Below are 26,602 nucleotides of genomic sequence, written 5' to 3'. Positions count from 1 at the left end.
CAACAATAACTAATCATTATCATTATAATTATGAACTATTTTCAATTTATATTATCTATTGTTTAGATACTAGCGATCTTTTCATCCCAACACATCAGATGTTTAACAACTTTTTATTCGCTCCTAGTCACTTCATTATCAGCCATAATACATGCTATATAATGTGGACATCAGTTAATTTCCCTATTTCTCTTTCTTTGAGCCTTAACAAAAAGCTCCTTGCCATTAAATAAATAACTTCTTCTTACCAGACTGCTTTTTCAAAGCAAATGCGAACTTCTCATCCCCTCACCCAGATAAATACTTGAGTGTAACAGTGATGGATGTAGAACAGACAGTCATTGAATCACAACAAATTGAATTCTTTTCTTTTCTGTTTTACATGAGTCATGTAAAACAGACAGTCATCGATTGTGAGGGAACTCTTCACGTAGACAGTGGTTATCGAATGCCAGCAAAGGCAACTCTTTATGTATGAAGGGCAGACAGTATTCGAATGCCAGCAAAAGCATCTCCTCACGTAGAACAGATAGTCATCGAATATCAGCTAAGACATCTCGCGTGTAGAACAGACAGTCATTGAATGTCAAGAAAAGAAGTCTTCACGCAGGAGAGCCAGTCATCGTATCACAGCGAAGGGAACTCTTTATGTAGAACAGACAGTCATAGAAGGTCAAGAAAAGAAGTCTTCACGCAGGAGAGCTAGTCATTGGGTCACAACACAGGAAACTCTTCGTGTCGTTTCAAAGCAGCGATCAACTCGGTAGGATGGTGTGCCTCAAAACAAACCTTGTACAGAGATGTTACTAATGGGAACCTAAAGAGACCAACAAAAACAACAGCTTGTTAATTACCACCCGACGTTATCAACGCGACCACCATCATCATCGTCAGTAGAAAATCGTCATCATTGCCATTGACACTTATAACATCATTAATCATCTTCATCGCGCCCATCATCCATAACTATAATCACCTGCCTCGCCACAACAATCACAATTATTAATACTACCACTGGTACCATCAGCTTCAAGACACCACCGATAACATTATAGCCATCATCACCACCGCCATCACCATCATCAATACTACCACTGGTTCCATCAGCTTCAAGACTCCACTGATATTTTTATAGCCATCATCACCACCTCCATCACTACCTAAACTGTCACCATTACATAGTTGTTACAGGGTTCACTAAGAATCACTCACTTGTCCTCTATCTGCTCCTGTCGGACCAAGTGGTACACTGCTTCAAGAGAGTCTGGCCCAGGAAGCCTGCGGAACTTGAGCTCAGGAACAACGTCCTGTAGCTCACTGAATGGCTAGGGTAAAAGAGATGAAATAATCATTGAGGAGGGTATACTAAAAAATAATTAAGAAAGACTGGAAGAGAGACTCTCACCTTGTTCATTTTAACAAATGACTCTCCAGCCAGTCTGTGCTTGCCACCATAACAGGTAACAATGAAATCAGCAAAGCCACATGACTCAAAAAATGTTGCCATGTTTGACTCATTTAGGAAGGCACGAGAAAACTCATAAGCCTCTTCTAGACCAGTCCTAATGATCGCAGCCTTTGTATTATTGCCATATCTGTGGAAGAGTTATAAAAAAACAATTGCAATTATTTCTTTGAAAATGAAATTCAATCCATATTTTTCACTTTGACAAAAATTTGACAAAGCAACTGTCTTGCTCACCCTAGGCCATCAATGATACCAGCTCCCATTGCAATTATATTCTGAAAAGTCAAGTTTATAAAATTGTAAGACAACAATTCAATGCAGGGATGTAGGGCAGAAGCATTTCATAATTTATTTTTACAGCTCTTTCCAATTGGCATAGAAGGCACATACACAGGCGAATGCACAGGGTGCATACTGCCCTCCACCCCCCCCCCCCTTGACAGGCAAAAAGTTGGTCATTTCTTATTAAGGAATCTTCAAATATTATGTTTTTTTTCCAGATGATACCTATGACTTCCAACCCCCGGGCTAATCCTGGGTACTGGCCTGCATGGTATGCCAATTTTACATAGCAAGAGTTCTTGCACGAGTTTTCCTCACCTTGACTGCCCCACAGAATTCTACAGTCTCAACATCTTTGACAACATTTACTTTGAAATATGGCTGGTTGAGAAGCTCTTTGAAGATATATCCATGTTCCTCTAGCCTTGAACCTGCAAGTATATCATGTTGTAGTTGGAAAGTATTGAAGTCGTAGAAATTAGAAATTATAATTTAAAATTATAGCGATAATATTAGATAACGATACTGATCATGCTGATTATTAATGTTAATATTGACCATGATAGTTATTATGATACACATTCCTTGTTGACATGTGGCCAGAATTTGCTGATAGTTGAGCCCCCTGCCTAGATATCCTATAAAAAACGATTTGAGTATTCTTGGATAAGAAAATATCAATTTGGTCTAGGGGGGTGCACCTAGCTAAGCACCTTGTAATAATTTGGATAGTTATTATTATATTCTTGTTTGTTTTCATGACAGTGATAATGACTATATTGATAAGAAAGATGATAATAATTAAAGCTTTGTGTTTTAGTATAAAAGGCTACTATATGCAACAATTTGCACTGCATAATACCTATAGTTGTTTCTGAGAAAAACCCTTTGGCAACCTCATCAGCAAGATTAGCTCCCATCATGACACTGACATGCTGAAGACCAAGACTCTCCTTGATTTGATTTGACACCAGATGAAGGCCTTTCTTTCTGTGATCCAAACCCTGAAAGACAAGAAGTCTATACCAACAACAAGTTCTAAGGGGGTTCCTTTGATAAAACAGCAATCTTCTGTAGGCGAGTTACTTCCAGAGCAACCTGATAACTCAAGCCAGGGAGTATGATGCGAAGGGCTCTATGCTGACATGCTGAATCATGACCATTATACTCAACATTACTTAACATTAAAAATAACCTGTATCAAATTTTAGGCTAAAAAGGTTCTTATAAATAAGGTCCTATCTTGTTAATTTAGGCAAGCAGGTTCTTAAATTCTAGGTTTTTATATGCGGGTATTTACTGTATATTTAAAGCTTTTTATCCTAAACAGGGTAAATATTTAATGCCTCTTGTCCTGAACCTGGTTCATCACCTTGATTTCACATCAATTATCAAGTAGAATTTCATCAATTCTTATTATCACAAGACTTCAGATGTTTGGAGCATATTCAGATTTTCCATGATCATTTGTCGTAAACATGGTATGCAAATTGATTTTTTTTGTCCTAAACAGGGTCAGGGTAACAGACCCTTTGTAGCACCCCTATACCCAAATTGGCACTGAGTTCCCCCAGCCCCTGGAAATTACCAACATACAGTCTTAAATATAAGTTCAATTAAGATCCTGATAATTGAGGACAACAGTTTTCAACTTAATTTACACAGTATTTGAAATTATTCTTTACCTTAATCAAAGAGATAGCAAGCACATCAGGCTTGATACTGCTTTTGATCTTCTGACAGACAGAATCTAGAAACTGTAAATAAACATACAGTAGGTCTGTCAGGTGCTTTGAAGTTAGGAAAAAATAAATAAATATAGACAAAAGTTACCATTGGTGGCATATTAAAAACCAGAATATCTGCATCTTCAACAGAATTAGCAGCATTTGGGTTAGCAATCTGGAAAAAACAAACAAATGTCAACTCTAAATAAGTGATGATTCTCAGTCTGATTAAGGTAAAGTAAATTGTATACTTTTTTCTGAAAATATCAGCAGTTATTCTCCAAATAATATAGTGTTGCCCAAAGAGTGTATGGAAGACGGGATAACCATCATATACCACTACACAGCTTCCTGTTACCATGGTTAATATGCAAAACAAAATGGGTTTATTGAAAACAGTTTATTGAGGCAAAGTGCAAAGTGCATAATTTTAGCCATTCCTTCCTAGGCACATTCATTTCACAATGCAACCAGTATCGAAGTATTTAAGAGGTAAAAAGACTTTGAAAGTGATGATAATAGTGCTAAAGTAATATGCATTTTGTAGTTTTACCATATTGATACTAAGTAACTCACCACATTAGGAGGGATTTTAAAACCTGGTAAGTCTTTCACATTCTCATGCTCTGTGTTGATTATTTCAGAGAGCTTTCTTCCATTGATCAAGGAATCGTACACATACATCTGGACTTTGTTGTGGAACAAATGAGGCTTCTTTCTCACATTGTCTCCAATAATACGAGCAATTGCAGTCCCCCTGGAACCACAGCAAGGATTTTAGGTGACATCCAGTGACAGATAAGACAGTTGGGTTTTTTTTTGAAAAGTAATAACAATTGACCAATCTCTTTGCCCCTCAAGGAATCCATTGGTTTAGCTTATATTATTTAAATTTGCAACAATAAATAATAATAAATCATGTTCTATAACATTATCATACACAAATTTAAAATTTAAAAAAGAAAAATGAAAAAAAAAACTGTTGACAGGAAAAAAGGTCTAGGCCCCAATTAATAATTTTCCCATACATGGATAATATTAAATCAAATGATGGCAAAATACATATATACATATATACATATAAAGCATTTGAATTATAATTAGAAAAAAAAACGTTAAATGGGAATATATTCATTAAGGTAGCTGCTAGTTTCTCATTATTGTAGACAGATTGCTAGTTCTTAAATGCAGAGAGTTTGGTGGAGTGTTTAAGAGAAGACAGAGGTCAGCTTCATCTTGAGGTGACCAAGAGAGTGCTCAGGAAACCCCCCCTTCCCTTTCATCCAACAAAAATGGGTCTTTACTTATTCTCCACTCCTCGCAGCAAATCCTGGCTATGTGTTTTCATGGAAAGAGTGCCTAAGAGGATCTTAAAGGGTTGGTGCTATGGGACATGACTAATTGATAAAATTGATAATTTGCATCATTTAATTTTAATTTATATCAATTTACTAAATGATTATCAATCAATTTTAAAAAGTTGATAAAAATTGATAATCAAAATTTGGGTGAGTTAATTGGTAAAAATTGATATTAATTAATATAAATTGATAACAATTAACATTTAACATTCTATTTGATAGAAATTGATAAGTAATCTAATTGATAACAATTGACAATAAGTCAATTAAATTGAATAGATGAATAGATAAGTAATTTATGGCTGTAATGCGCTGAATCAATTTAATAATAATTGATAACGGGGAAAAATTTGAGCAAGTATAAAAAAAAAACATTTAGTAAATTAATATCAATTATCATCAAAATCATCGATCGCCTTTTGATGATCGATTTTTATATCAGTGAGTTACGTCGGGTACCGGGAAATTGAGTTTCAAGCTATAGGCATTGGACACTTACTTAAAATGTAGTCTGCCAAAAATTAAATAAAGATAATATTAACATCAATTTTATGAGAAAAACCACAAAGTAATAAATTATTTCACATGTACTTAAGCAAGAAGCTCCAGCTAACAAGAGATAACATAGACACGAGGTTTAGTTAGATCGGAATTCCGTACAAGGCCTTCCCCGCCGGCACATACCAATTCCCTGATCCAAGGACTGTAACTTTTCTTGCTTTGGAATCGACGCAAAGTGCACGTTTGGTAAAACATTGGGTGGTGGCAACTAGTCTTAATAGCAACCGAGTGTTGAGTCGTACCGTCATAGCGAACTGATTAAAAAAAAACACAACAAACTTATACTCGCCGGATGGTGCGCCATATGCGCCATCTTGGATGAGGGCATGCTTGGGAGTCTGGGACACAGCAAGTTGTTCCACAGGTAGTCCATGAGGAAGAAACCTCATTCTTTAGTTAGTTCTTATATCCAGATGTTATAAATCTCAAATATTCCTCAATTATCAAAACATAAGCTGGCACAAAAACGAGTATGTGCGTGATTTTTTACGCCTGCTTTGCGTGTATGATAAAGACATATATCAGGAGCTCATAAGTAGGGGCAATCATCTGCATTATATAAGTGTCATGGCGTTTCCTAGGATCATGCTATTTTTATAGTCTGGCAGCCAGCCCTATTTATACCGAGATTTTGAAATTAACTAAAAACCACAGGGTACTGCGTAGTGATTTTCGAAAATATGCAATAAAACTACTTTAAGTTGGCGATTTTGACGGCAAATGGTCAATATATAGAGCAAAAACGGTGATTGAAGCACGGGGTATTCCGCTCTTGATTTTGAATGAAGTCTCGTTTTGGAAACCTTGCAATCCTCGAAATACTACATCTCCTTAATAAACTGCAACTGCCCGTATCCTTGATGCTAGAATGACATTTTCGATGGTATTTGTGCAAATAGGGTGTTTGTTTTTTTCGGTTTGATGTCACAAAATAGCGGCAAACAACAAGATGTAAATGCCAAAGCGCGGGGATAGGGTGAGTAAAAATGCTCACGCGCATAGTGGTGGGGTGGTGGTTACAAAAATAGCCGATATCGGAATCGACATGGCGCGCGGGTAATACCAAAGTGTCCCTCTCTTATTTTATGCTCTCTTGATAAGACTGCATACATGAGCGGGATACCTGTGGTGGATTTATTACGACTGACTTGACTGCGTCAAATGATTTAGCGTTTTTCTGCATCAGTGAATAATATCATGGCGGAGATATTAGTTGTCCTTGGGTTGTATGCTCTGATTTGTGCATCGTTAGCTGGAGGAGTATTTTTTGGACGTGTTATACGATGTGTACCGTGAGATTGAAATGGAGAGAAAACGACAATGGACTTTTTCCCGCGCCAAACTTATGTATTCCCCTTATGGTCTTTTTACTCAACAACAAGAAACTCTCTCCAGAAACGACAGAACGAACGAAACAGAGGTGCTGTAAAAGAACAAAGCCAGTGACTACAAATCATGTTCCGGGTCTTCAAAAAGAATCATTTTATTTTTAATTCTTACTAACAATTGATGGATGGGCACTGTCACTATTTTACTACATTGCATTAAGAAGAGGAATCGTGCTGGGACAAAGAAAATAGCGACTTATTTTGTTATTGCCAATTATATTTGGAACATATTTGCAATAAGCGTAGGCCACGTTTATTATAAATTTAGATATTGTAGTTTTAATAGCTTATAGTCCAGCATTTAAGACAAAAATAGCTTAGGCTAAGTTTAAACGTCATATAATCCATGAGCCGTATTCAATGCAAATGCATGCAAATGAAGATGAAACAATCCACTTGATTCGTTTGCATGCATTTGCATCGAATACGGCTAATGGATAATACGATGTTTGAACTTAGCCTTAGCATCACTCAACAAAACTCCTAAAACATAACCAAAACATAAACATATGAATGTCATGAATTTTTAAAAAGCTGGGTAAACGCTATGGCAAGGGAGGGAGTCTCGGGTGAAAATGTCCCTGATTGCTTGATCCACCAGAGACAGGTATCCTCCTCCACTTTGCCTGCCCCTTCTCCTTCACAAATCACGTCCCCGACTGATGTGCAAGCTAGGATGGACTGCACTGGGACTCGCTTGCCGTGGGCTCAGCAGAGGATTCGCCAATTTCTTTAGACGACTTTTTCTCTTTGGAGCGCTGAGGAAAAGAATTTCAACGTCATTTGATAGACAACTTCTGAGGCTGAGAACTCGAAAATCAACTTTTCTTGTGTCGAAGGAATTGAAAAAAAATAGGAACCCTTGTTTTGCAGTATTATTTGCTATTGCCGCACCCAGTTACCATCCTGTTATCGGCCGGATAATATGGTTGGCGCAACATAGCCTCTAACACCCAGATTCCACTTGTCTGTCCTAGATCTCCCGCGAACGAAACTCATAACGAGAAGTTCATGTGTTACGTCCCTATGTTCATAAACCTGTATCTCCCCTGTCTACATCCCGCCACATGATCATTTCACGCGTCACGTTCTTGTGCGTTCACGTGTTAAATTCTTGTGTTCACGTGTCAAGTTCTCGTGTTCACGCGTCACGTTCTTGTGTGTTCACGTGCCACGCTCTTGTGTTCACGTGTCACATTCTTGTGTTCACGTGTTAGGTTCTTGTGTTCACGTGTCACGTTCTTGTGTTCGCGTGTAACATTCTTGTGTTCACGTGTTACGTTCTTGTGTTCACGTGTCACCTTGTGTTAACGTGTCACGTTCTTGTGTTCACGCGTGTAACATTCTTGTGTTCGCGTGTCACCTTGTGTTCACGTGTAACATTCTTGTGTTAACGTGTAACATTTTTGTGTTCATGTGTCACGTTCTTGTGTTCATGTGTCACGTTCTTGTGTTCACGTCTCGTGTCACGTTCTTGTGTTTACGTGTCACGTTTTTGTGTTCACGTCTCGTGTCACGTTCTCGTGTTCACATACCTGCATCTCTCGTGTCTGCACATCTCGCCACATGATCAGTTCACGTGTCACGTCCAGACCCTGCATGCTGAGCTCAGCCATCGGTAGAACGACGTCACCCAACACTTTCTGCCTCGAATACTCGTCATAGCCCATCACACTAAGTCACATAAAATATTTCGCGTTGAATACTTGGTAGTTGAGTTTCTATACTTTTTTTGTGTGTCAAAAATAACTAGAAAATATGAAAAGGAATTGTGGGTTAAGGAATGCCGATCACCCACTCCTTTGTTATTGTTCATCATTGAGAATACAGCGGTTTATCCGCAAGGAGATTTTAAAAAAACAATCTACGAATAAAGTCTGATATGTTATTGATGAGATTGAAAATATTTTGGTTACTTGCTTTAATTAGCCGATGGAAATGGATTCTTTGCATGACTCGGCATTCAGCGGAGCATAAAATGGCGGCGAGATAGAACTTCTTAAATCCCTTTTTAACTAATCCCTCAATGATCCTATGGGTACGAGAGGTTCATAGTTTCACCTGTTGCTATACCCTGGGTACCAGAGGCTCCGAACTTCGCGGCGCTCAAAACGTTTTCGTCGCGAAGCCTGGAGCCTCTGGTACCCCAGGGTATCGTTGCTCTTAATCGTTTCACTCATGGCTCTTTTGTTTAGAATGTACCCAGAAGGCCATGGCCCTTAAATAGTACCTGAATTGCAAAGAGCTGAGTTGAAGCTCATCGTATGTCATTTCTATTTCAAATGATGATGGCCTCCTTCGTCCTGACGCCTGTGGAGGAGTCTGAGTCCGGGTGTCCTGTGTGCTGCGTGGGGAGAGAGACACTGGGGAAAACACGGACGAGTGGGACTGGGGTGTAGCGTCCCAATGCGTGCCCGTGAAGGTAGAGGTAGGCGGACTCATGACCAAGTTCGCCTTGTCGAGGTGTTTCGAGTCAAGGAGGTCCACCAACAGCGTGGATCTAAACAAGGAAAGAAAGAGACAACCTCTTACATATTCCAGGGCGGATTTAAGGGTGGCTAAAGGCCCGACACACACATCATTTTTTAATATAAAAATCCTGGTACGCTCTTAGAATTCGCGACCCCATTTATCTATCTGTGTTGCGTTTCTTTTGTCTTACATTATGTAAGGACAGAATTGTCAGTTGTCCAAAAACAATAACGGAATCCACAAAATAACCACTGAAGTGTGCACACATGAATGAACGTTCCTATCAGAAGCGACTCGCGTGCTTGTACTAACACTTTTCCAGGCACGAAGTTAAAAGTTATTAATTATTCAGTGTTTCTGGTCAGAGTTTCTTAGTTGTTCCATAACCTTATTATATATTTATGATTCTATAAAAATCACGATTTTAGCTAAACCAAAGCACGCTATTAATCACGCTATCAAACATATTGTAAAAATAACCATAAAAATAGCTTTATATAATTTTCCGGTATTTAGCATAGTATAAAAATGATTTACGCTAACGTTCCAATCTGAAAGGCGTCGCTTGGGTTACGAGATAAAGCACTGATGTACAGTATCGCCCCAAGCGCGCATAAATGCGGAGCAGAGAGAAGCGTTAGTTAGAGTGGTACAGATCGAGACTTGGTCAAGACTTAACAGGGAGCGCTGTAGGAAGGTAACTATGATTAAGTTTGCATTTTTATTAAATCGCTGTTTGAATTCATCTCTGTGTTGTTGATTTCCCTGCTCGAACTCACGCTGTCGCGACCTCTCTTGTCCGCTAATACCTTAGTGGCAAAAGTTGTCGTCACAATTAGTCACTTCCTTCCTTTTGTGGACGTATACATTCACCACTGATATTTTACCTTTTGCCTTTCACAATATTTATAAGAATTACCACCTTCAAATCATTCACTATAAAATTGACCTGTGGTTTAGTAGGTCGGGTTTTCTGGTCCTATTTGTCCCATCCCATTGGTTAAGTGGCCAAATTATAGTTATTATATCTGTTGCCTGCTAGCCGGCTCTCATTCGGGGTTATTTTGAAATGTTTTGTTTTCGAATATTGGGATTAGTCCAGTTTCGAGTTCCGTTGTGCCTGCTGGTCATAGGCACAGAGGACGCATAAATACAGTGCAAGCCTCGGTTTCAATTCGATTGCGAATACCAGCGGAATCATGAAGTATTCACGGGTGGAACTAAAAATTGGGCTATTCTGTAGCGCGTGTAACGGCGAGGGTGCATCACAGAATTCCCTATATTCGGAAACAAAACATTTCGGATTGGCTCGAATGAGAGCCAACTGGCAGGCTATTATATTTGCGAAACAAAGCGGATACATATTATAAATTACCTCAGTTCTTGTCCTGTAGCTTACCAATCAGACAGGGGCGTTAAAATCGTGAATCGTGATTTATGCCCTCTAAAAATCGTGAATCGGGATTTCCGAGTAAAGATTGATCGTTTTCGTCAGTTTATCAGTTTATCGTGAAACGTGATTTCCGATTTTTGAAACTCGTGAAAAGTGCAGGGACCACAACCCCCCCACCACCACCACCACCACCACCACCCCCTTACCACCCCTGGTCAGAACGTGTGTTTGGCTGTGTTTTTGTGTTTGTAGTCGTGTGACTCACCTTTTAGTGTTATATTTGACTGAAAACATAAGTTGAGGATTTGTCTCTTTTTCCTATATCGAAACAAATACACCACCAGTTATTTACAACGGGGTCTCACAGGGGCAAATCGAGAGTGGGGATGAAATAGTTGCTCTGTTCACCTTCCCCTTTTGAGAAAAATGTCTGGCCAATGAACCGTGCGACCATGCTCCTCTTTCGTAATTTCTCATATTATCATCAAGAAGCCCATTATCAACCCCTTTTTATATCCCAACCCCAAAGTGTCCCCTTAGAATACAGACGTGTCTCTTCAAGATCTGCTGAAGATTACAACGAAAAGATTACGCCCTTAAAATAAAACAAGCTAACAATAATAAAACTGAAATTAGGAAAAAAAAGGACCAAAAAACCTGAATATTGGAAGGGGAAGAAATAACGTTACTTTTCTAGTCGTTGTTTTCCTCGGCTTAGGAGTTGATGACCTTGGACCGAGGCGTTTGACTCGGGGCTGAACCTCGACGTTAACAATCTTGCCACGACGGCCTGGGACCCAAAATGGTACGCTGTCGATTACTGGGATATCACGTTTGCGTAGTTCACCGTAAGGTGGTATGTACTTCCGGTCACTGGCTGCTGGCGTTGAACGTTTTTCAAGGCACTTTCTCTTCCGATAAAGTGCGTAAGACACGAGCAGCATTAAACCAACAAATACAGATGTCACAATGACTAGCACTTTGGCAACGTAGACTTCCATGAAACCTTAACATGAGAACGGGTCGAAAAGACAAGTAAATGTTACAGTATTGTACAAAATAAACCTGTTCAGGCGCATACCAAGGTGCGCACCACATTGGCCGCGAAATGTTGAGTCTTTTTATTTTTCAAAAACGATACTTATGACTGTGCCCCCCCCCCCCCCCCCCCCCCACACACACACACACCCTTTAGAAAATCCTGAGACCACGCCTAAGGTAGTGGCGCAGTTGGTAGAGAGCTGAGAGTTGGTAGAGAGCGTCTGGGTTCCGGGCTCGATTCGAGTTGGTTCTTTCCTTTTCTCTGAGGAGTTTTCTCTACCCTGTGTCCCGTGGTCAGACACGAGTCGTACAGTGGCTGCCTAAGCGCCTTCTATGCCTCGACTCTACCATTTTATTGTATCTCGGATATCAAAAAGTGGGTTTTTTCTTATTATTATTAGCAAACGCCTGTGGTGTACTGTGATGGTAAATTGAATTTGTACCAATGAAATGTTTTCTTTAATGTGGTTTTCCTGTAACTTGAAGAATGAGGATCCCCACCTACAGTATTATTTGATTTTTATGCTCTGACTTGTGTTAACATTGACTCTTGTTTTGAAGCAAATGGCGCTACTATGCGTCTCAATTATTACTATTTATTAGTCACCGGGGGGGGGGGGGGGGGGGGGGGGCTGGGGGGCTATAGCTCCCCTTTCAAATTTGCCGACCTTTATTTTTTCAAAACAGAGGGAAAAAATTCTAAATGTTTCAGCTAAATTTCCCATGGATTTGATAAGTGTTCAAGGATGCGCTATTGTTCTACTACTCCCTTGGAAATCCACATTTAAATGACAACCGTACTGTGAATAAAAAAACACTAGACTTTGTTACATTAGTAATTTTTGGATTTTACAAAAATACAAGATAGAGCTCTCTTTTCAATTTACTCAAATTCCCTGAGAGTGAGAAAGTGATACAAGACCTCCCCCCCCTCTTCCACTCCCGCCACTCTTTTTTCAGCCCCCCCCCCCCCCCCGTAAAAAAATGGTCTGCGGCTTCTGTTAGTGTTGGAATAACATGGTTAAAACATGGTTAAAATTGAGCGCAGGTTTTCTGTGGCGTATACATAAACAGGTTACGTAGGTTGGTAAGATGGGGAACGGATTGTACCGTTCGTTGGGACTCACGGACTTTCAATGACAACGAATTTCAATTTTAACATCAAGGTATCGTTTTACTCCAGAATAAAAAGATTCTACAATATTTTTTTTCAAAGTAGACCAAAACTACCAGGACAAACCATTGTATATGTCTAAGCGCTTACCTTTGATTGTTATGAAGATTTATTAGACGAGTTTCAATTCCCTTTGCAAATTCGCTGGAGGCACGCGTTGTGATGGGCGCGCAAACTCTACACTTGCAAATTTTCACTTGCTAATTAGTACAAGTGCGTGAGCCACGTGGGAATGAGGTACATTTCGAATGAGGGTATCGTTTGGATATTTTGATTATCGATCTCAATTTGCTGCTAATCAAATCAAATAACTAAGCCCCTTTTTTTATTTCTTTTCTATACTGTACCTTGTGTGTATGTATACAACTATTTCAAAAAACGTTGTCTAAGAGCGCTCTGGCGCACGCGCCCATACCGCGAGGTGGTATGGGTAATAGGTTTTCAGTTTGTTTTCAGGGCATGAATACGCCGCAGTCTTATAGTGAAGACCTTCGCTGGCGAGTTATTTGGATGGTACAGTTTTTTTTTACGAAGACACTGTGGCATTTATTTCTATGGTGTCGCGTACAATTGTAAAAGGTATCTGCAAAAATATGGACGACAACGCGAAAGACGACGGCAGAGAGCAATTTAAAATTCAGAGCCAGACGTGAAATATACTCTGAAATGGATTCTGTCTGAGGACGGGAACGCGTGCGCTGAAAATTAGACTATCCTTGTTCGCTATGCTAGAAATAAGATTCTTAGGTTTTACTATAGTTTTTTGGGGAAAACATAAACGAGTGAATTTTAATCAAAGATTTTTATCAGAAATCTCACCCCCTCCACCTCCCCTGGAAAAATTATCCACTTTTTCGGATTTCGCACCCTCCCAAGAAAAATCCTGGGTACGGGCCTGCACGCTTACAGTCAGATTATTTGAGTTGTCTGTGAAAACTCTAAAGCCGGCTTTTCACTAGCGAAGTGAGAGAGACCTAAGGGCTCAAGCGCTGAGTGTATGTGAGACACAACCGGGGAAGGAAGAAAAGGAACCGTTTCGTCCCTTTCCTCTCTGTCTTCTCTACTTCTTTCTCCGCACGTGTCTCGTTCGCACCGGTTGTCACACGCGAAGTGAACATCTTACGTCTCTGCTTATATCTCTGTGTTCGTCCAATTCTCCAGTTAAAATAATACATAAAACAGGAGAATTATTGCCCTTCAATTGATATTAAACAAAAACAACAACAAAAAGAACGTAAGCGAAGGTTGTATGATAATACAATTTCACAAACAGGGTACGTGACACTAATCGTTGCAGCCTTTTACAGCTGAAGGACTGGGTCTTACTTTAATAAACTGATTATTAATAACAAAACCAATGAGATATTTCACTTTTCATCTAAAATTACAATGTGCAGTTGTAATTAGTTTTTTTTTGTGTCTAGCCGTCGTCTAACCAATAAAGAAAATTTTAGATAAATTTTTCTTACTTTATTTTTAAAGGCAAAAAAAAAACGTTATCTCGAAACGTTCAGGGATACGAAAAACTGTTCGTATAAATTTGTTTTTTCTACTTTTTAGTAAGGGAGTGTTCATTAAATACACCGAGGGGGGGAGGGGAGGGAAGATATTGAGGGGGGCACCGAAAAAAGGTCCTCTAAGGGAAAAAGAAAGAAGTTTTTGGGGTTCTATAAGGGGGGGGGGGGGGCACCGAAAAAAAATTTACAATGAAAGGGGGGCTCTGAAATTTTAAGGTGTCTTGAGTGCAAATCTTCCCTCCTCCCCCCTCGGTGTAATTAATGAACACTCCCTAAGTCTTCATTAAGCTTCCTTGCTCTAAGTGGTTGCTAAAACCAACCCCAAATGTTCTTCAGTTATTCTGTACAAATGTTATTTTGCAAATTTTCACTGATGTTATTAGACACCCTTCTATATGTTCTACAGCATAGAGGAGCCCGAAGAGAAGCCCAACTATAAAGAAACTTATCAGCTACTCCATTTTAGCGTGCGTCTAGCCTGCGTAGCAAGCGCAAAGGGCTGGGGAAGATGAGGGGTAGACCCCGCGCGCCTGGAGAGAAGGATGGAGAGAATGTGGGAAAAGGGAGCCCCCTCATCCTTCCCTCTCCCTTGCGCGCGCGCCCCGTCATTCTTGTATCATCAGAGGGCAGACGCACGGGCTGGGATGTGAGGACTTGGGCTAAGGGGACTTGCTCTAAGAGATCATGTGACCTTTTGGGTGGCAAATGCAAACCGAAATAAACACAGAACTGACTGCGCCCGTCTCCTCAAAGAACGACGAAAAAAATAAAATGTTTAAATGAAAATAAACGGTTTGTGAAAAAAAAACTTTCTGGCTTTATTCGTATGTGCTAAGTAAGTTGCTTTCCGTTGTTGCTATTTTGCCGCTAAAAGCCAGAGCGCGCGAGTTTGTCAACCAAAAAGTCACGTGATCTCTTAGCGCAAGTCCCCCATTATTGCGATAACTTATATAAGATGTAAAAAGTATGTAATTCTTTGAACCATTGAACACAATCTGTTCTTGGTGCGACCCTTATCCTTGTGCTATGAATCTTCTGAGTGTGCTTTTGAGAGATTGATGCAGAGCGTGACTTCTCGAAGCACGTTAAAACCATGAGTGCCAAGATCTGAAAGACACACTCGTACTTCACCCAAAATCCGGTGTCGCGACAGACAGTCGAATTCCATGACTTGGAATAGCAGTTTTTGAGACTGAAGCTCGTCATAAGAGATGTCAAACTCGTACGTTTCGTTAAAAAACGGCTGCAATGTCTGACGGATAACCTTGGATATGAATAGCTGCTTGCGGCGTGGAATCAACTGGGTTTTGACAAACACGTCCAGTGGTCCCGTATCGTCCTTTGGAGGCAGTTCCTGTGCATTTAGTAGCTTGACGACCATTGCCGATCTGCAAAAACACATAGAAAGCTAAAGCAAGACATTTGCGAACCCAGGCAACTGATTGTCATTAAACGCTACTGATTGTCATTAAACTCTACTGATTGTCCAAACGTGCAATTGAATTTTCGTTGCACGCAAAAGAATGTTCGTTCCAATCGAATTGAATGTCCAAGTGCGTTATTGTTTCTCCGTTGATGCTAATGAATGTTCACGAATATTCAAGTATTGAATAGTCAAGTCGAGTCACGCTAAATGATGTTTGTGCGATGTTGATGAACGTACAATAAACGCTATCGATTTAACTTTTGGCACAAATGAATGTCCCTTTCCGTTAATGAACAGCAAAAGGTGTACCACAATTGCTCGAATAAGCGCAGTGTTTTAAATCTGTTTGGCGTTTTTTTGGCATATAACACTTTCCCTGGGCAGCCCAAGAGGGGGGTGTAAACCCCCTAAACCCTCCCCCTAGATCGCTACTGAATAGTACTTACATGTTGGTCTCATACTTGTACTGGTAGTACTTACGTGTTGGTCTTATACTTGTACTGGTAGTACTTACGTGTTGGTCTCATACTTGTACTGGTAGTACTTACGTGTTGGTCTCATACTTGTACTGGTAGTACTTACGTGTTGGTCTCATACTTGTACTGGTAGTACTTATGTGTTGGTCTCATACTTGTACTGGTAGTACTTATGTGTTGGTCTCATACTTGTACTGGTAGTACTTATGTGTTGGTCTTATACTTGTACTGGTAGTACTTACGTGTTGGTCTCATACTTGTACTGGTAGTTATACTTACATGTTGGTCTCATACTTTTACTGGTAGTACTTATGTGTTGGTCTTATACTTGTACTGGTAGTACTTACATGTTGGTCTCATACTTTTACTGGTAGTACTTATGTGTTGGTCTTATACTTGTACTGGTAGTACTTACGTGTTGGTCTTATACTTGTACTGGTAGTACTTATGTGTTGGTCTCATACTTGTACTGGTAGTACTTACGTGTTGGTCTCATACTTGTACTGGTAGTACTTATGTGTTGGTCTCATACTTGTACTGGTAGTACTTATGTGTTGGTCTTATACTTGTACTGGTAGTACTTATGTGTTGGTCTCATACTTGTACTGGTAGTACTTATGTGTTGGTCTTATACTTGTACTGGTAGTACTTACGTGTTGGTCTCATATACTTCTACTGGTAGAACTTACGTGTTGGTCTCATATTTGTACTGGTAATGCATGCTGAACGTCAGTCTACCTCTAGACATCACTGTTTTCTAAAATTAAAAAAAAAGTACGTAACAATAGCGAATGGGGCTCATTCATTGTTCAGGCCTTGAATAGAGGAGGCGTATATATAAGAGATCTGATTTCCCCTGTCTGAGACACTAGGTATTTAGCCCCTATAAAATCCTCATGATATTAATCAGTTTATTACACTTGTCTCTCTATACTGGCGATAACATTTAAAAAAAACAGGAATCAGTAACATGATTGTATATTACGGCAGCCCGCAGGGTATTACTGAAGAAGAAAACCCTGTATGTTTCTTATCGCTGTTCCCTGACGAGTTTGCACAAACCCGGACAGCAGGTTTTTTTAAAAAAAAAAAACAATCCCTACACACAGAATTAAAAAGGGTTATGGCCTGTTTCTTTTTATTCATAGCTGGAACATAGCGCCGGACACGTGATAATCACATTGTACCCCACGTGACCGAAACCACCTTACCGTGCTAGCTTCCGTAATCATTGGCTGTACAATAGTCGCCTTAGTGATGGGTAGCGTGTCCTTCCGTTTAGGAAGCCACATACTGTGCACTCCTTTGCGAGCCTCTTTTTTCCTCTGTTTATCAGCTTCATCTTTGGCGTGTTCTTTCGCCTTTATGGCCGAGGGCGAGTACAGTCGCTTAGGTACTGCGCCAGGGCTAGGTGATGTTAGGATGATTCTTGGATGTGCGATAATTCGGTCATCTTTAACTCGTTTTGAGCGCCGGTAGACGCGCGTAGCCACGAAGATGATAAGTAAGACTATTACTGTCCCTCCACCGATGTAGATGGCGAGAAGGAATGGGTGTTTCATGACCTGATAAAAACAAAGAGCAAATTTTTAAACGCAAAAAAAACATATATTTAGGATGAAGTTTTAGATGAAGTCAAAGCATTGATTTGAAGAATTGTCTGCTAGTAGAGCTGACCACCTACAGGAGTCTGTGATAACGAGCTCAGCTCTATCTCTCTCTATCTTTTTTAAAGGCTTACAGTCGCGTATCCGGGATTGGCTAAGGGGGTGCGCAGTCATAAATATCGTATCGAAAAAGCATAGCATTTGAAGATTCCTTAATCAGAAATGACCAACTTTTTGGCAGCGCCTGGCTTAGGAACTTTTATTTCAGTTAGTACAACCTAAAATTATCATACCATCGTGAACAAGAGTCCAAAACTGTCAATCATTAAACAACGAACGAATCAACAACGCGTACAACATCACCTCTACTGAGAAGATATGGAAAATATGAGCTTACAAAATCTAGCTTGACGTGGACCCTGTTCAAAATTCCTGACCGTGGGAACGTTCATAATAGCAATAACAACAATCATTTATAATAATAATAACAATTGAAGTTTCCCAAACACGACTCCCCAAAATGTATGCCAAACGGGCGAACGTTTGTCAAATGAAGAAAGATGCTTCGAGGTATCTGTGATAGCTACCTACTCTTGGTCAAGAATACAAGTCAACAACAACAACAACAACAAAACGCTTTATAAAAGCGTCCCCGGAAACCCAGGGATATTTTCTTATCGAGAGTGGAACGTTAAAGCAAAATACTACTGGGTTTTCGAGGATGATATGAACATAGCATATGAAAGCATACAAATAAACGAATACCTTTAGGAACAAAAAAGAATATTATAGAGATCAACTGCTTCGTGTCAAAAATCAATTTTAGTCAAATACGACCTAAAAGGGTGAAATACGACCTATAGGCCAACACGGTCACCTACGATAGAAATCTGAAATTTTTGTGAACTATTGTTTGGTATAACCGGAAGTCATTTGAACCCCTACTAGAGGGGGGTATGATGTATTGAGTGAGTGATCGTGTGGTGGTGAAAATCGAGAGTGAGCGAGTTTGGATGGTCTGAGAATCACTTGTAATAATACAACGAGAGTTAAATACAACATAATAAAACCCAACGTAACGTGAGTAGTGTGTCGTGGAACCATCTACGATAAAATAAAACAAGCTGGCTCAAGACAAGCTACACAGAGAATTCGCTGTATCGCACATAAAGACCTTATAAGACCTAGGTATATCCACAGCCAAGGAGCAACGCCACACTTCTCTTCAAGTCCAAGATGCCGGCATTGCTTATCCTTTCCTTTTAATTGAGTATATATATATATATTGGAGGTGATTTAATGCTCCCAGACGGTATGCTAAAAATATAACAATATTATAGTGTTGGTTTGAGAAAAATACAAACTACATAGGTTTCCCTACAGGTCTGTTTCGTGGTTGCCCACTCATCAGATGAGTGGGCAACCACGAAACAGACCTGTAGGGAAACCTATGTAGTTTGTATTTTTCTCAAACCAACACTATACACCGCTCTACTTTCGAGTATTGAGCACTTTCTATGAAGGCCTTCAACCATCATTTTAACAATATTATATATATATATACAATGCGTGAGTGCAGGCGTTCATATAACAGTGCTCAATACATAGGTGTAGAGCGGGATATATCTTGGTTTGTAGGAAAAAAACACGCGAACTACCGTTTCACCTCTACAAGCCTGTTTCGTGGTTGCCCACTAATCAGGAGATTTATTAAGAATATATTACTACCATCACTTATATACTATCTATGTATAAAATTAACATAAAAATAGGGCGCGAAATTTGAATGGCTGTTATGATGAAATTGAATAGTTCAGCTGTTGCATAACATAAGGCTTTGTTCCTGTGGCGGCACGAAGACACTAGCTCGTTACGCTTGTTTAAAGTTGATAGCTTGGGTTGGCGGATAATGATAAGTTTTTGCTAGAGCTGTTGTAGGCGGAGTGAGATGACAGGATTTTCCATGAAATAAAGTGTTCTATGTCGTTGTCTTTAAGGCTCCATATGTACTTGTTTAGTTCGGTCGAGTTTCTGTGTTTAGCTAAACACAAACCAAGATATATATACATATATATATATAAACGATTTTATAAATATTTTTCACATAATAAAACTATTTAGGAAGGCAGGATTGGCGAATTAAGGATTTAGACGCATTTGGGTGTGCTAAATTCCAGTAGTTGATCGAATCACATGCCAATTTTCTATCGGTCGGCCCTCATAATACTAAGTTGCAAGGTCTTAATGGCTTTTTATTTTTCATTTAGTAACTCTGAAAAAAGGAGACCCTAGATGTCTAGACCATACTTGGGGGGTTCTTAAGGTGGCCAGTCAGAATGAGCAATCATAGGTTGGTATCGAGTACCTCTCAGAGCAGTGCTAATGGGATTTTTTTGTGATAAGCAAATCTAAAACGTCTATTAAAGGGTGGATGAAAGTTCAGATAAAAGAGGGAGATCTCTGTTTTCCTAGGGTGAAAATATGGCTGGAAATGAGAACATGGGGTTATGATAGCACTAGAGATAACATAACTTCATAAAAGATATCCATAAAAACGATAACTTATATGAGTTCCTTATCTTAAACTGATCATTAAGAAGGACGGGTAAACTCCGTATTATCATATTGGGAGACAAAGAAAGAAGGGGATCATCTCCCAGCTAGAAAAAATGTTTCAATATCTTTATGTTGACGGCAGTATGCAAGGTCCCCCGCTATCCGATTTGATATCTGCACCATTGACACATAACATGAGTTACAACTACGTCTGATCAGTAACCACAATGAAAGAATTAAAGATATTCATCACAAATTACGCAAGACTTTACCCAATAAAACAAGACGGCATATAGAAATCTGAAGTCTGTTCTGAAGAAGTCTTGAAGCGAAAATTTGGCAGAGTCGACTCGATTTTTTTGACGAACCGTATTTATACTCTGATTTTCGAACAATACTATTTGGATATTTTGAATGATTCAGAAACCTACAGAAATGGAGAAGACAAAAAATAAGATTGAGGAGTTGCAGCGTTTCTTGACTGTTTTGAATGTACGAAAATGAAAAAGCGCAAAACGATATACATTTTTTTATTGGGGGGGGGGGGGGTATTCAAAGTAAAATCTCTCTAAGCCGTTATTTCACGTTTTTTAAAATAGTAAAATCAAGTCTCCAAAATGGTATCTCGGAAAGGTCAAATAAAATTTATAAAACGTGTAATTCGAGAAAGGGCAGGAACCATTGTTTTATAAAGAAATGCATCCTTTGCAAACAGCAGGCTTCAGACGAGCTGAGCTTTCGACATTCCTGTGAAAGGAGCCGCATGAATTTGTAAATAGTAGTAATCACGGCTGACGTGATTTTTAATACGAGTATAGGTATTTAAAAACACGCAAGGGACTTTCACTAAAATAACATACAATAATGATTTTAAGAAATGGTTTACGTCAAATTAATAAAGGTTTAAGAATAATGTTTTACTACTTTTTCTATCTATACCATATCTTTCAATGAATACGAACACAGAACACGAGAATGAAATTATCACCTATTGAAAACTATACACATCCATACCTCAGTTGTATGCACGAGCTATTTTCCTTGACCCATGACTAGAAAAGCAATAGAATAAAGTTACAAAAGCAAATACAGTAATTTGTGGAATAACCGTTCTATAGGCAATACATTCTCATTTGGAATCATTTTTTTCAAGAGCAAGAAAAATTCCCTTACACGCATAGGGGGTATTAATGATACGGGGGCAGATGCAGACTCGCGACTTCAATTTTCTGGGTGTTTTTACCTTGTATCACTTGCTCAAACCAGAATTCAGGTAAATCTTTGTAGTATTTTGCTAAGCCATTGATCTCCGTTAGTTTTTAGCCAGACAGGTCAATTTTCTCAGTCCGTCATTTCAAGAGCATTTGCAATGCAAAATTTGTAACGTTCATCTCCTAGTTTGTTTTACAAGCCTCGCATTCAAATACCCCGCGAGGACCAATCAAAGTAAAGTAGGTGAAATCATCCGTTACGCGTATCGACCGCGTTTGATGCGGAAACAATATCGCAAACGATATTGGTATCCCTGTGTATTGTACTGAACAGAAGACACTTTCTTAGGGCTATCAAAGAATAGTATATCTATAGTCTTTAAATAATAGTCTATAAACTTTAAAGCTAGCCATCAAATGTTACGGATTAGTCGTAACGTTTTTGTTTGCTTGAATGGAGAGGGCACTTCGCACTACTGTCTTTTTAACCGTTTGCGACGGTTGACAAATCTTGCAAGGCTTTTCAAACAAACAAACTTGTTATAGCCTGTTAAGCAGGGTCATCAGACCAAAAAAGGAGAGTTATGTTTGAAAAATTATAAACAGAATAAAAGGTGGAATATTACCGTTATAATTCGAAATAATGTAGCTATTTCCGGCTGTGACACAGGCTACACGGAATTAATGTATAAAATTTTGATGTAAGATACAAACAAGATGATTAGTATATCTATTAAAGTTATTGAAGCTACTGTTCCATTGGTCTAAAATAAAATAGACCGAAATGTATAGTAAATAAGGTTTTCTTTTGGGGTGGGGGGATGCAGTAGCGGATCTAGGGGGAGGGTTTATGGGGTTTAATCCCCCCTTGGGCTTCCAGAAAGCTATATGTAACAAAAAAAATTCCCCCTCATCCCTTTATCACTAAGCCAACCCCACCCCTCCCCCCCCTTTAGCGAAAAGCTAGATTCGCCCCTGGGATGGGGAGAGACGGGGATAATTTTTTGAATCCTGAGTGTCAGTCCTTGGTTCCGTTCCCTATGAAGACTTTATATCTATAATATTTAAGTATATACCGGGAACCAAAAAAGAGGTAGTTTAAATTTCCTTCTCAAATCGAAAAAACGCCTGGTACTCAGATAATCAATCGAGGAGGCAATTTTGCAAAGCTTGCTTGCTTGCTCCTTGGAAAAAAAACGGTAAGACAACGGTTAAACTCTGGGTTTATGCACTAACATAAAGAATCCAAGTGTCGTAGCCCGTAGTGGTTTATGGGTAACACATAAATGGCTGAATTCTGGTATCGGAAAGCCGTGGGTGAATGTTCAGTGGCGGATCCAGGGGTGGTAACGGGGGTGACATGTCACCCCCCTTTTGGACGAAAAAAAAAAACAGCGTTTAAACATGAAAAGATAAATCGTTGCTTATTGTTATAGCCGAATTGGATGTATCGCGATGTTATTCACTGGACGGAAATCAAGCAAAGTTCGTGACAGAAAGCCAGGCCACTGCACTAGGCGAAACAAGGCATGCATTTTGAATCAGAATGTTCTGACTGGCGAAACAGAAAAGCACTTTTCAACAACATTTTTTAACACTAAAAGATAGCACATTAGGTGTGGTCGAAGCAATTTCTAATCCTAAGCTCTAAAATCACTGTGAGACCGGTGAGACCCCCTAAGTGATAGCAAAAGCGTAAGAATTTTATAGCAGTTGGTTGAATTGAATGCCCTAAAAGATAGGGCGGTCACCCTATCGTCTACTTTTATGGAGAGCCCTCCCCCCTACCGGTTCTTACCATGAGCTTTTCAAGTTTTTTTGACAACTCGCCGGCAGAATTCCTTTAAAATTGTGTTTTGATTGATGCACTTGTACCCAAAAATAGAAAGCGCAAACTGGAAGATCGACAGAATGAAGGTCTGTAGGCGTTTTATTGCAGCGCAACCATGAAGGATGGCGTTATCTTCTTTTCTAAGTGTTCCTCCAGTAAAGTCCGTAGTAAGAGGAGCTGTTATGCTTTTGGTTCTCTACTAATCCAAAACCTCAATAAGTAACGTGATTTTCACAAGCAGGCAAAATAGATGTATTCTCGAAATTTTGTAGAAGATTTTGTAACATGAGATATATATTCCTTAAAATCTGAAAAAAAAAATCGAGACAGCCTGACAAAAAAGTCAGCCCCCTTTTCTAAATCCTAGATCCGCCACTGATGTTTACAGAAACATAAACAAGAATGTTAAGCTTTCGAACCTGGATTTGTCTTATTGCATATCCATTTTTTTTTAAAAATTATACCCATGAAGCACTTAAACCTTAATTGAAAAATAGGTTTTCCAGAAACTGTTAGTCGAAATGGGTTTATACCTCACAGGCGCAAAGCTAGGGACACAAAAACTCTCTCCCCCCTCATCAGATTTTCAAACAGAGCTGTAGCTGGGTGGGGGGGGGGGGGGGGGGGCACGATACTGAAACACTGAGAAAATATTTGGCTGCAGCCACGACACTACTGGTCATTTCCTTATAATTGTTTTTGGAACATCGAAGGGACATGTGCCCATATTGTCCCACCTCCTGCTATGGCCCTGATAGAGTAAAATGTCACTAAAACACTGCGTCCATATAGGGCGTGCAGATGAAAGGAAAAATTGAAAAAGGTGCAAATAAGGGTTTTAGATATGAACAGGGGCTCATAAGTAGGGGCAATCAACTTCCCCATGTTCTGGTACTATATAGGTGTCACGGCGTTTCCTAGGATCAGGCTATTTTTAGACGCGCGGATGAGCCAATCAAATTCAACCTTTGTGTTGACGTTTTGGCTGAGCTCAACTGCACGCGCAGTCTCAGACAAAAAGCTATGTTCTCTCTTCGGTAATTTGACTTTTTGTTGTCTCTTCTTTAATATGAATCCAACCCTACCTATGACTTTGAATTCTAGCTTGCAATTCTTTTAGTAAACAAAAAAAAAACCGACGGATGATAGATAAAAATATATTCTCCCCAACTGCAATTTGCGCGTGCAGCCTCACGTCACTCACGCGCGCGATCAACGCCAACGTAAGTGATTGGCCCGTTCGTGCGTGCGCGTCTAAAAGTAGCCTGATCCTAGGAAACGCTGTGACATTTATATAATACAGATGATTGCCCCTATTTATGAGCCCCTGATATGAATTTATGTAGGAACAACATATGCTAGAATTTTTAGAATTCTTATATTTTCATACATTCTTTGATACAGTACATTTTCGTTTAACAACAACAGCTTTTTAAAGGGTCAAAAAACTGGGATCTCAATGGTCCTGCAGAAATGGTACAGTATTCCTTAGCTTGCTAGCCGCCTTTTCTGTTTTCGGGGCTTCGGGATTCCTGTGGCGAGCAAAAAACCGTTTTGGGCTACTATTATTCTGCAAACCGGCGCCACAGCCATCCCAAAACCCGCGAATACCAAATAAAGGATATTGTGTATATTATTATTGCGTTTCTTGTTCTTGGTTTCCATTTATAATCCCAATGCTTCCGTCTAGGAGTTCCGAGATGAATTAAAATAGGTCAATTTCCTACATAATGAGACTATTATTAGCGTATTAATTAAAGTAGACGGATCATCAAGCAAATACGTCGCCGTAGCTTATTATATTCGAATCATTAATAAATGTGACATAATATTAGCAAACTAACATATTTGACCAAACAGGAAATAGTTATGACTTCATCTTCAACATTTTACAAAATAATAGGTTCGTCTACTTAACTGAATACAAACCAATTCGAGCTATGGTATCGTAGACTAATCATTTCCACAACTGAAAATGTAGACAATAATAATACCAGTAAAAGCTTAAATATAACCAAGGGAGTATAACCAATCTATCAGATTTGAACGGGTAAAAATAGTTAAGATTTCAATTTTAAGAACAAAATAATAGGTTCGCATACTTCAATAAATTACAAATAAAACAGCTCAAAACAAGACATCCTACACTAATTATTTACCCAACTGTAAATATAGCCAATAATAACACAAGATTAACAACGATAGGGCATCTTAAGTACACTTACTTTTTCAAGTCTTCTGAATTCCACCGCTCCATTAGCTTTCCTTCATATTTTTCCACCCGATCTTGGATAACAGGAAAGGTCTTCGGCGGATAACTAACGACTATTTGACTATTCGCGACGCTGATGGACTGAGAGTAATTTGAGCAGCCAGCACGAACGGGGGTCATGACTTCGTGAAATACGCCTTGGCAGTCAACACACTGAAGTTGTCAGTCATACTCTGGACAGAGGGGAAGGGGGGTGGCATAAGTGCCAAGCGAGACGGAGTGAAAGGGCGTCGAAATCTCCCTATTATTGGGCCAGGATACTTTTTTTAGGCGCTGGGCCCTTTTGTGAGCGACCGCAACTGTCACTTCTTTTTCTTCTTCTTCTCACACGCCACAACTTCAAAAACAGCATTTTCCGAAGGCTAGCTGCAAAGCAAGCTTTTCTGCGATGCGAGATCCGAACACGTGTGGCTCGCCACAGTCAGTACTATCGTGCGGCCGAAACCTTTGCGCGGTCAAACTTTTCACTTAATGTAAACACTTGCTACATACGCAGGCTATCCTATCCACTATCCAATCTCAGGACTAAATCTAAAATATGTTCTGCCTTTTCCTTTCCACCTCCCCCTCCCCCTCCCCCGCCTCCCTCAATACCCTTGCCAAGAAGTCTGGCCTGTCAGATCGAATCAGCCAATCAAAAAACGAGCTTGCTGATGTGTTAGATAATTATGAACTGAATATAAACAGAGTCCCTTCTATTTATCCTTGAAAGGCTGATTCATTTGTTGTTAGCTTTCGATCAAGCAAACCTTTCAATTCTGATTTTCCAAAATTTGTAAAATTCAATGAGAGCGTCTAGTATTGTCTAAACTCTTCTTGCTATTGTTTTCAGTCGATAA

General features: G+C 39.5%; 3 protein-coding genes across 6 annotated transcripts; all 3 read right to left on the bottom strand.

Annotated features, from left to right (window-relative positions):
- Positions 1 to 97: 97 nt before the first annotated feature.
- Positions 98 to 5,732, bottom strand: LOC5516778 (glycerol-3-phosphate dehydrogenase 1-like protein). The gene is made up of 10 exons (XM_001636769.3): positions 5,523 to 5,732; positions 4,054 to 4,234; positions 3,584 to 3,652; positions 3,436 to 3,507; positions 2,613 to 2,754; positions 2,069 to 2,181; positions 1,703 to 1,743; positions 1,406 to 1,595; positions 1,213 to 1,325; positions 98 to 817 (listed from the first exon to the last, which is right to left on the bottom strand). The coding sequence occupies exons 1-10, from the start codon at positions 5,645 to 5,647 to the stop codon at positions 715 to 717; spliced, it is 1,149 nt and encodes a 382-aa protein (XP_001636819.1). The 5' UTR covers positions 5,648 to 5,732; the 3' UTR covers positions 98 to 714.
- A 1,125-nt stretch (positions 5,733 to 6,857) lies between these two features.
- Positions 6,858 to 13,038, bottom strand: LOC5516777. Its single transcript, XM_032386783.2, has 6 exons — positions 12,958 to 13,038; positions 11,342 to 11,658; positions 10,918 to 10,970; positions 9,018 to 9,287; positions 8,323 to 8,461; positions 6,858 to 7,545 (listed from the first exon to the last, which is right to left on the bottom strand). Exons 2-6 carry the CDS (start codon positions 11,651 to 11,653, stop codon positions 7,459 to 7,461), a joined length of 861 nt encoding a protein of 286 aa, XP_032242674.2. The 5' UTR covers positions 11,654 to 11,658; positions 12,958 to 13,038; the 3' UTR covers positions 6,858 to 7,458.
- Positions 13,039 to 14,166: 1,128 nt separating this feature from the next.
- Positions 14,167 to 25,870, bottom strand: LOC5516829 (synaptotagmin-10). Of its 4 annotated transcripts, XM_032386753.2 has the most exons (6): positions 25,717 to 25,862; positions 25,410 to 25,460; positions 21,464 to 21,501; positions 17,498 to 17,851; positions 16,976 to 17,043; positions 14,167 to 15,772 (listed from the first exon to the last, which is right to left on the bottom strand). In XM_032386753.2, exons 4-6 carry the CDS (start codon positions 17,846 to 17,848, stop codon positions 15,409 to 15,411), a joined length of 783 nt encoding a protein of 260 aa, XP_032242644.1. In that variant the 5' UTR covers positions 17,849 to 17,851; positions 21,464 to 21,501; positions 25,410 to 25,460; positions 25,717 to 25,862; the 3' UTR covers positions 14,167 to 15,408. The 4 variants fall into 4 exon arrangements, with proteins under 4 accessions (XP_032242644.1, XP_032242643.1, XP_032242642.1 ...); XM_032386752.2 differs by lacking the exon at positions 25,410 to 25,460 and having other exon boundaries at positions 25,717 to 25,870; XM_032386751.2 differs by lacking the exons at positions 25,410 to 25,460; positions 25,717 to 25,862 and adding an exon at positions 21,693 to 22,478.
- Between the last annotated feature and the right edge of the window lie 732 nt (positions 25,871 to 26,602).

Source organism: Nematostella vectensis, chromosome 2 (assembly GCF_932526225.1).
Source record: "Nematostella vectensis chromosome 2, jaNemVect1.1, whole genome shotgun sequence".
In the NCBI taxonomy this organism is placed as follows: Eukaryota; Metazoa; Cnidaria; class Anthozoa; order Actiniaria; family Edwardsiidae; genus Nematostella; species Nematostella vectensis.
This window is presented reverse-complemented; position numbering and strand designations above follow the sequence as displayed.

Coding starts and splice junctions, on each gene's coding strand:
- LOC5516778 (XM_001636769.3), bottom strand. CDS start 5,647: ATGACGGTACGACTCAACACTCGGTTGCTATTAAGACTAGTTGCCACC. Junction 2,755..3,435: donor TTGCTATCTCTTTGATTAAG/GTAAAGAATAAT, acceptor CTTGTCTTTCAG/GGTTTGGATCACAGAAAGAA. Junction 818..1,212: donor CAGGAGCAGATAGAGGACAA/GTGAGTGATTCT, acceptor TGGTCTCTTTAG/GTTCCCATTAGTAACATCTC.
- LOC5516777 (XM_032386783.2), bottom strand. CDS start 11,653: ATGGAAGTCTACGTTGCCAAAGTGCTAGTCATTGTGACATCTGTATTT. Junction 10,971..11,341: donor GGAAAACAACGACTAGAAAA/GTAACGTTATTT, acceptor GTTTCGATATAG/GAAAAAGAGACAAATCCTCA. Junction 8,462..9,017: donor CTCAGCTCTTTGCAATTCAG/GTACTATTTAAG, acceptor TATGTGACTTAG/TGTGATGGGCTATGACGAGT.
- LOC5516829 (XM_032386752.2), bottom strand. CDS start 17,848: ATGAAACACCCATTCCTTCTCGCCATCTACATCGGTGGAGGGACAGTA. Junction 17,044..17,497: donor TGATTACGGAAGCTAGCACG/GTAAGGTGGTTT, acceptor TTTTAATTTTAG/AAAACAGTGATGTCTAGAGG. Junction 15,773..16,975: donor TACAAATATGAGACCAACAC/GTAAGTTCTACC, acceptor GTGTTTTTGCAG/ATCGGCAATGGTCGTCAAGC.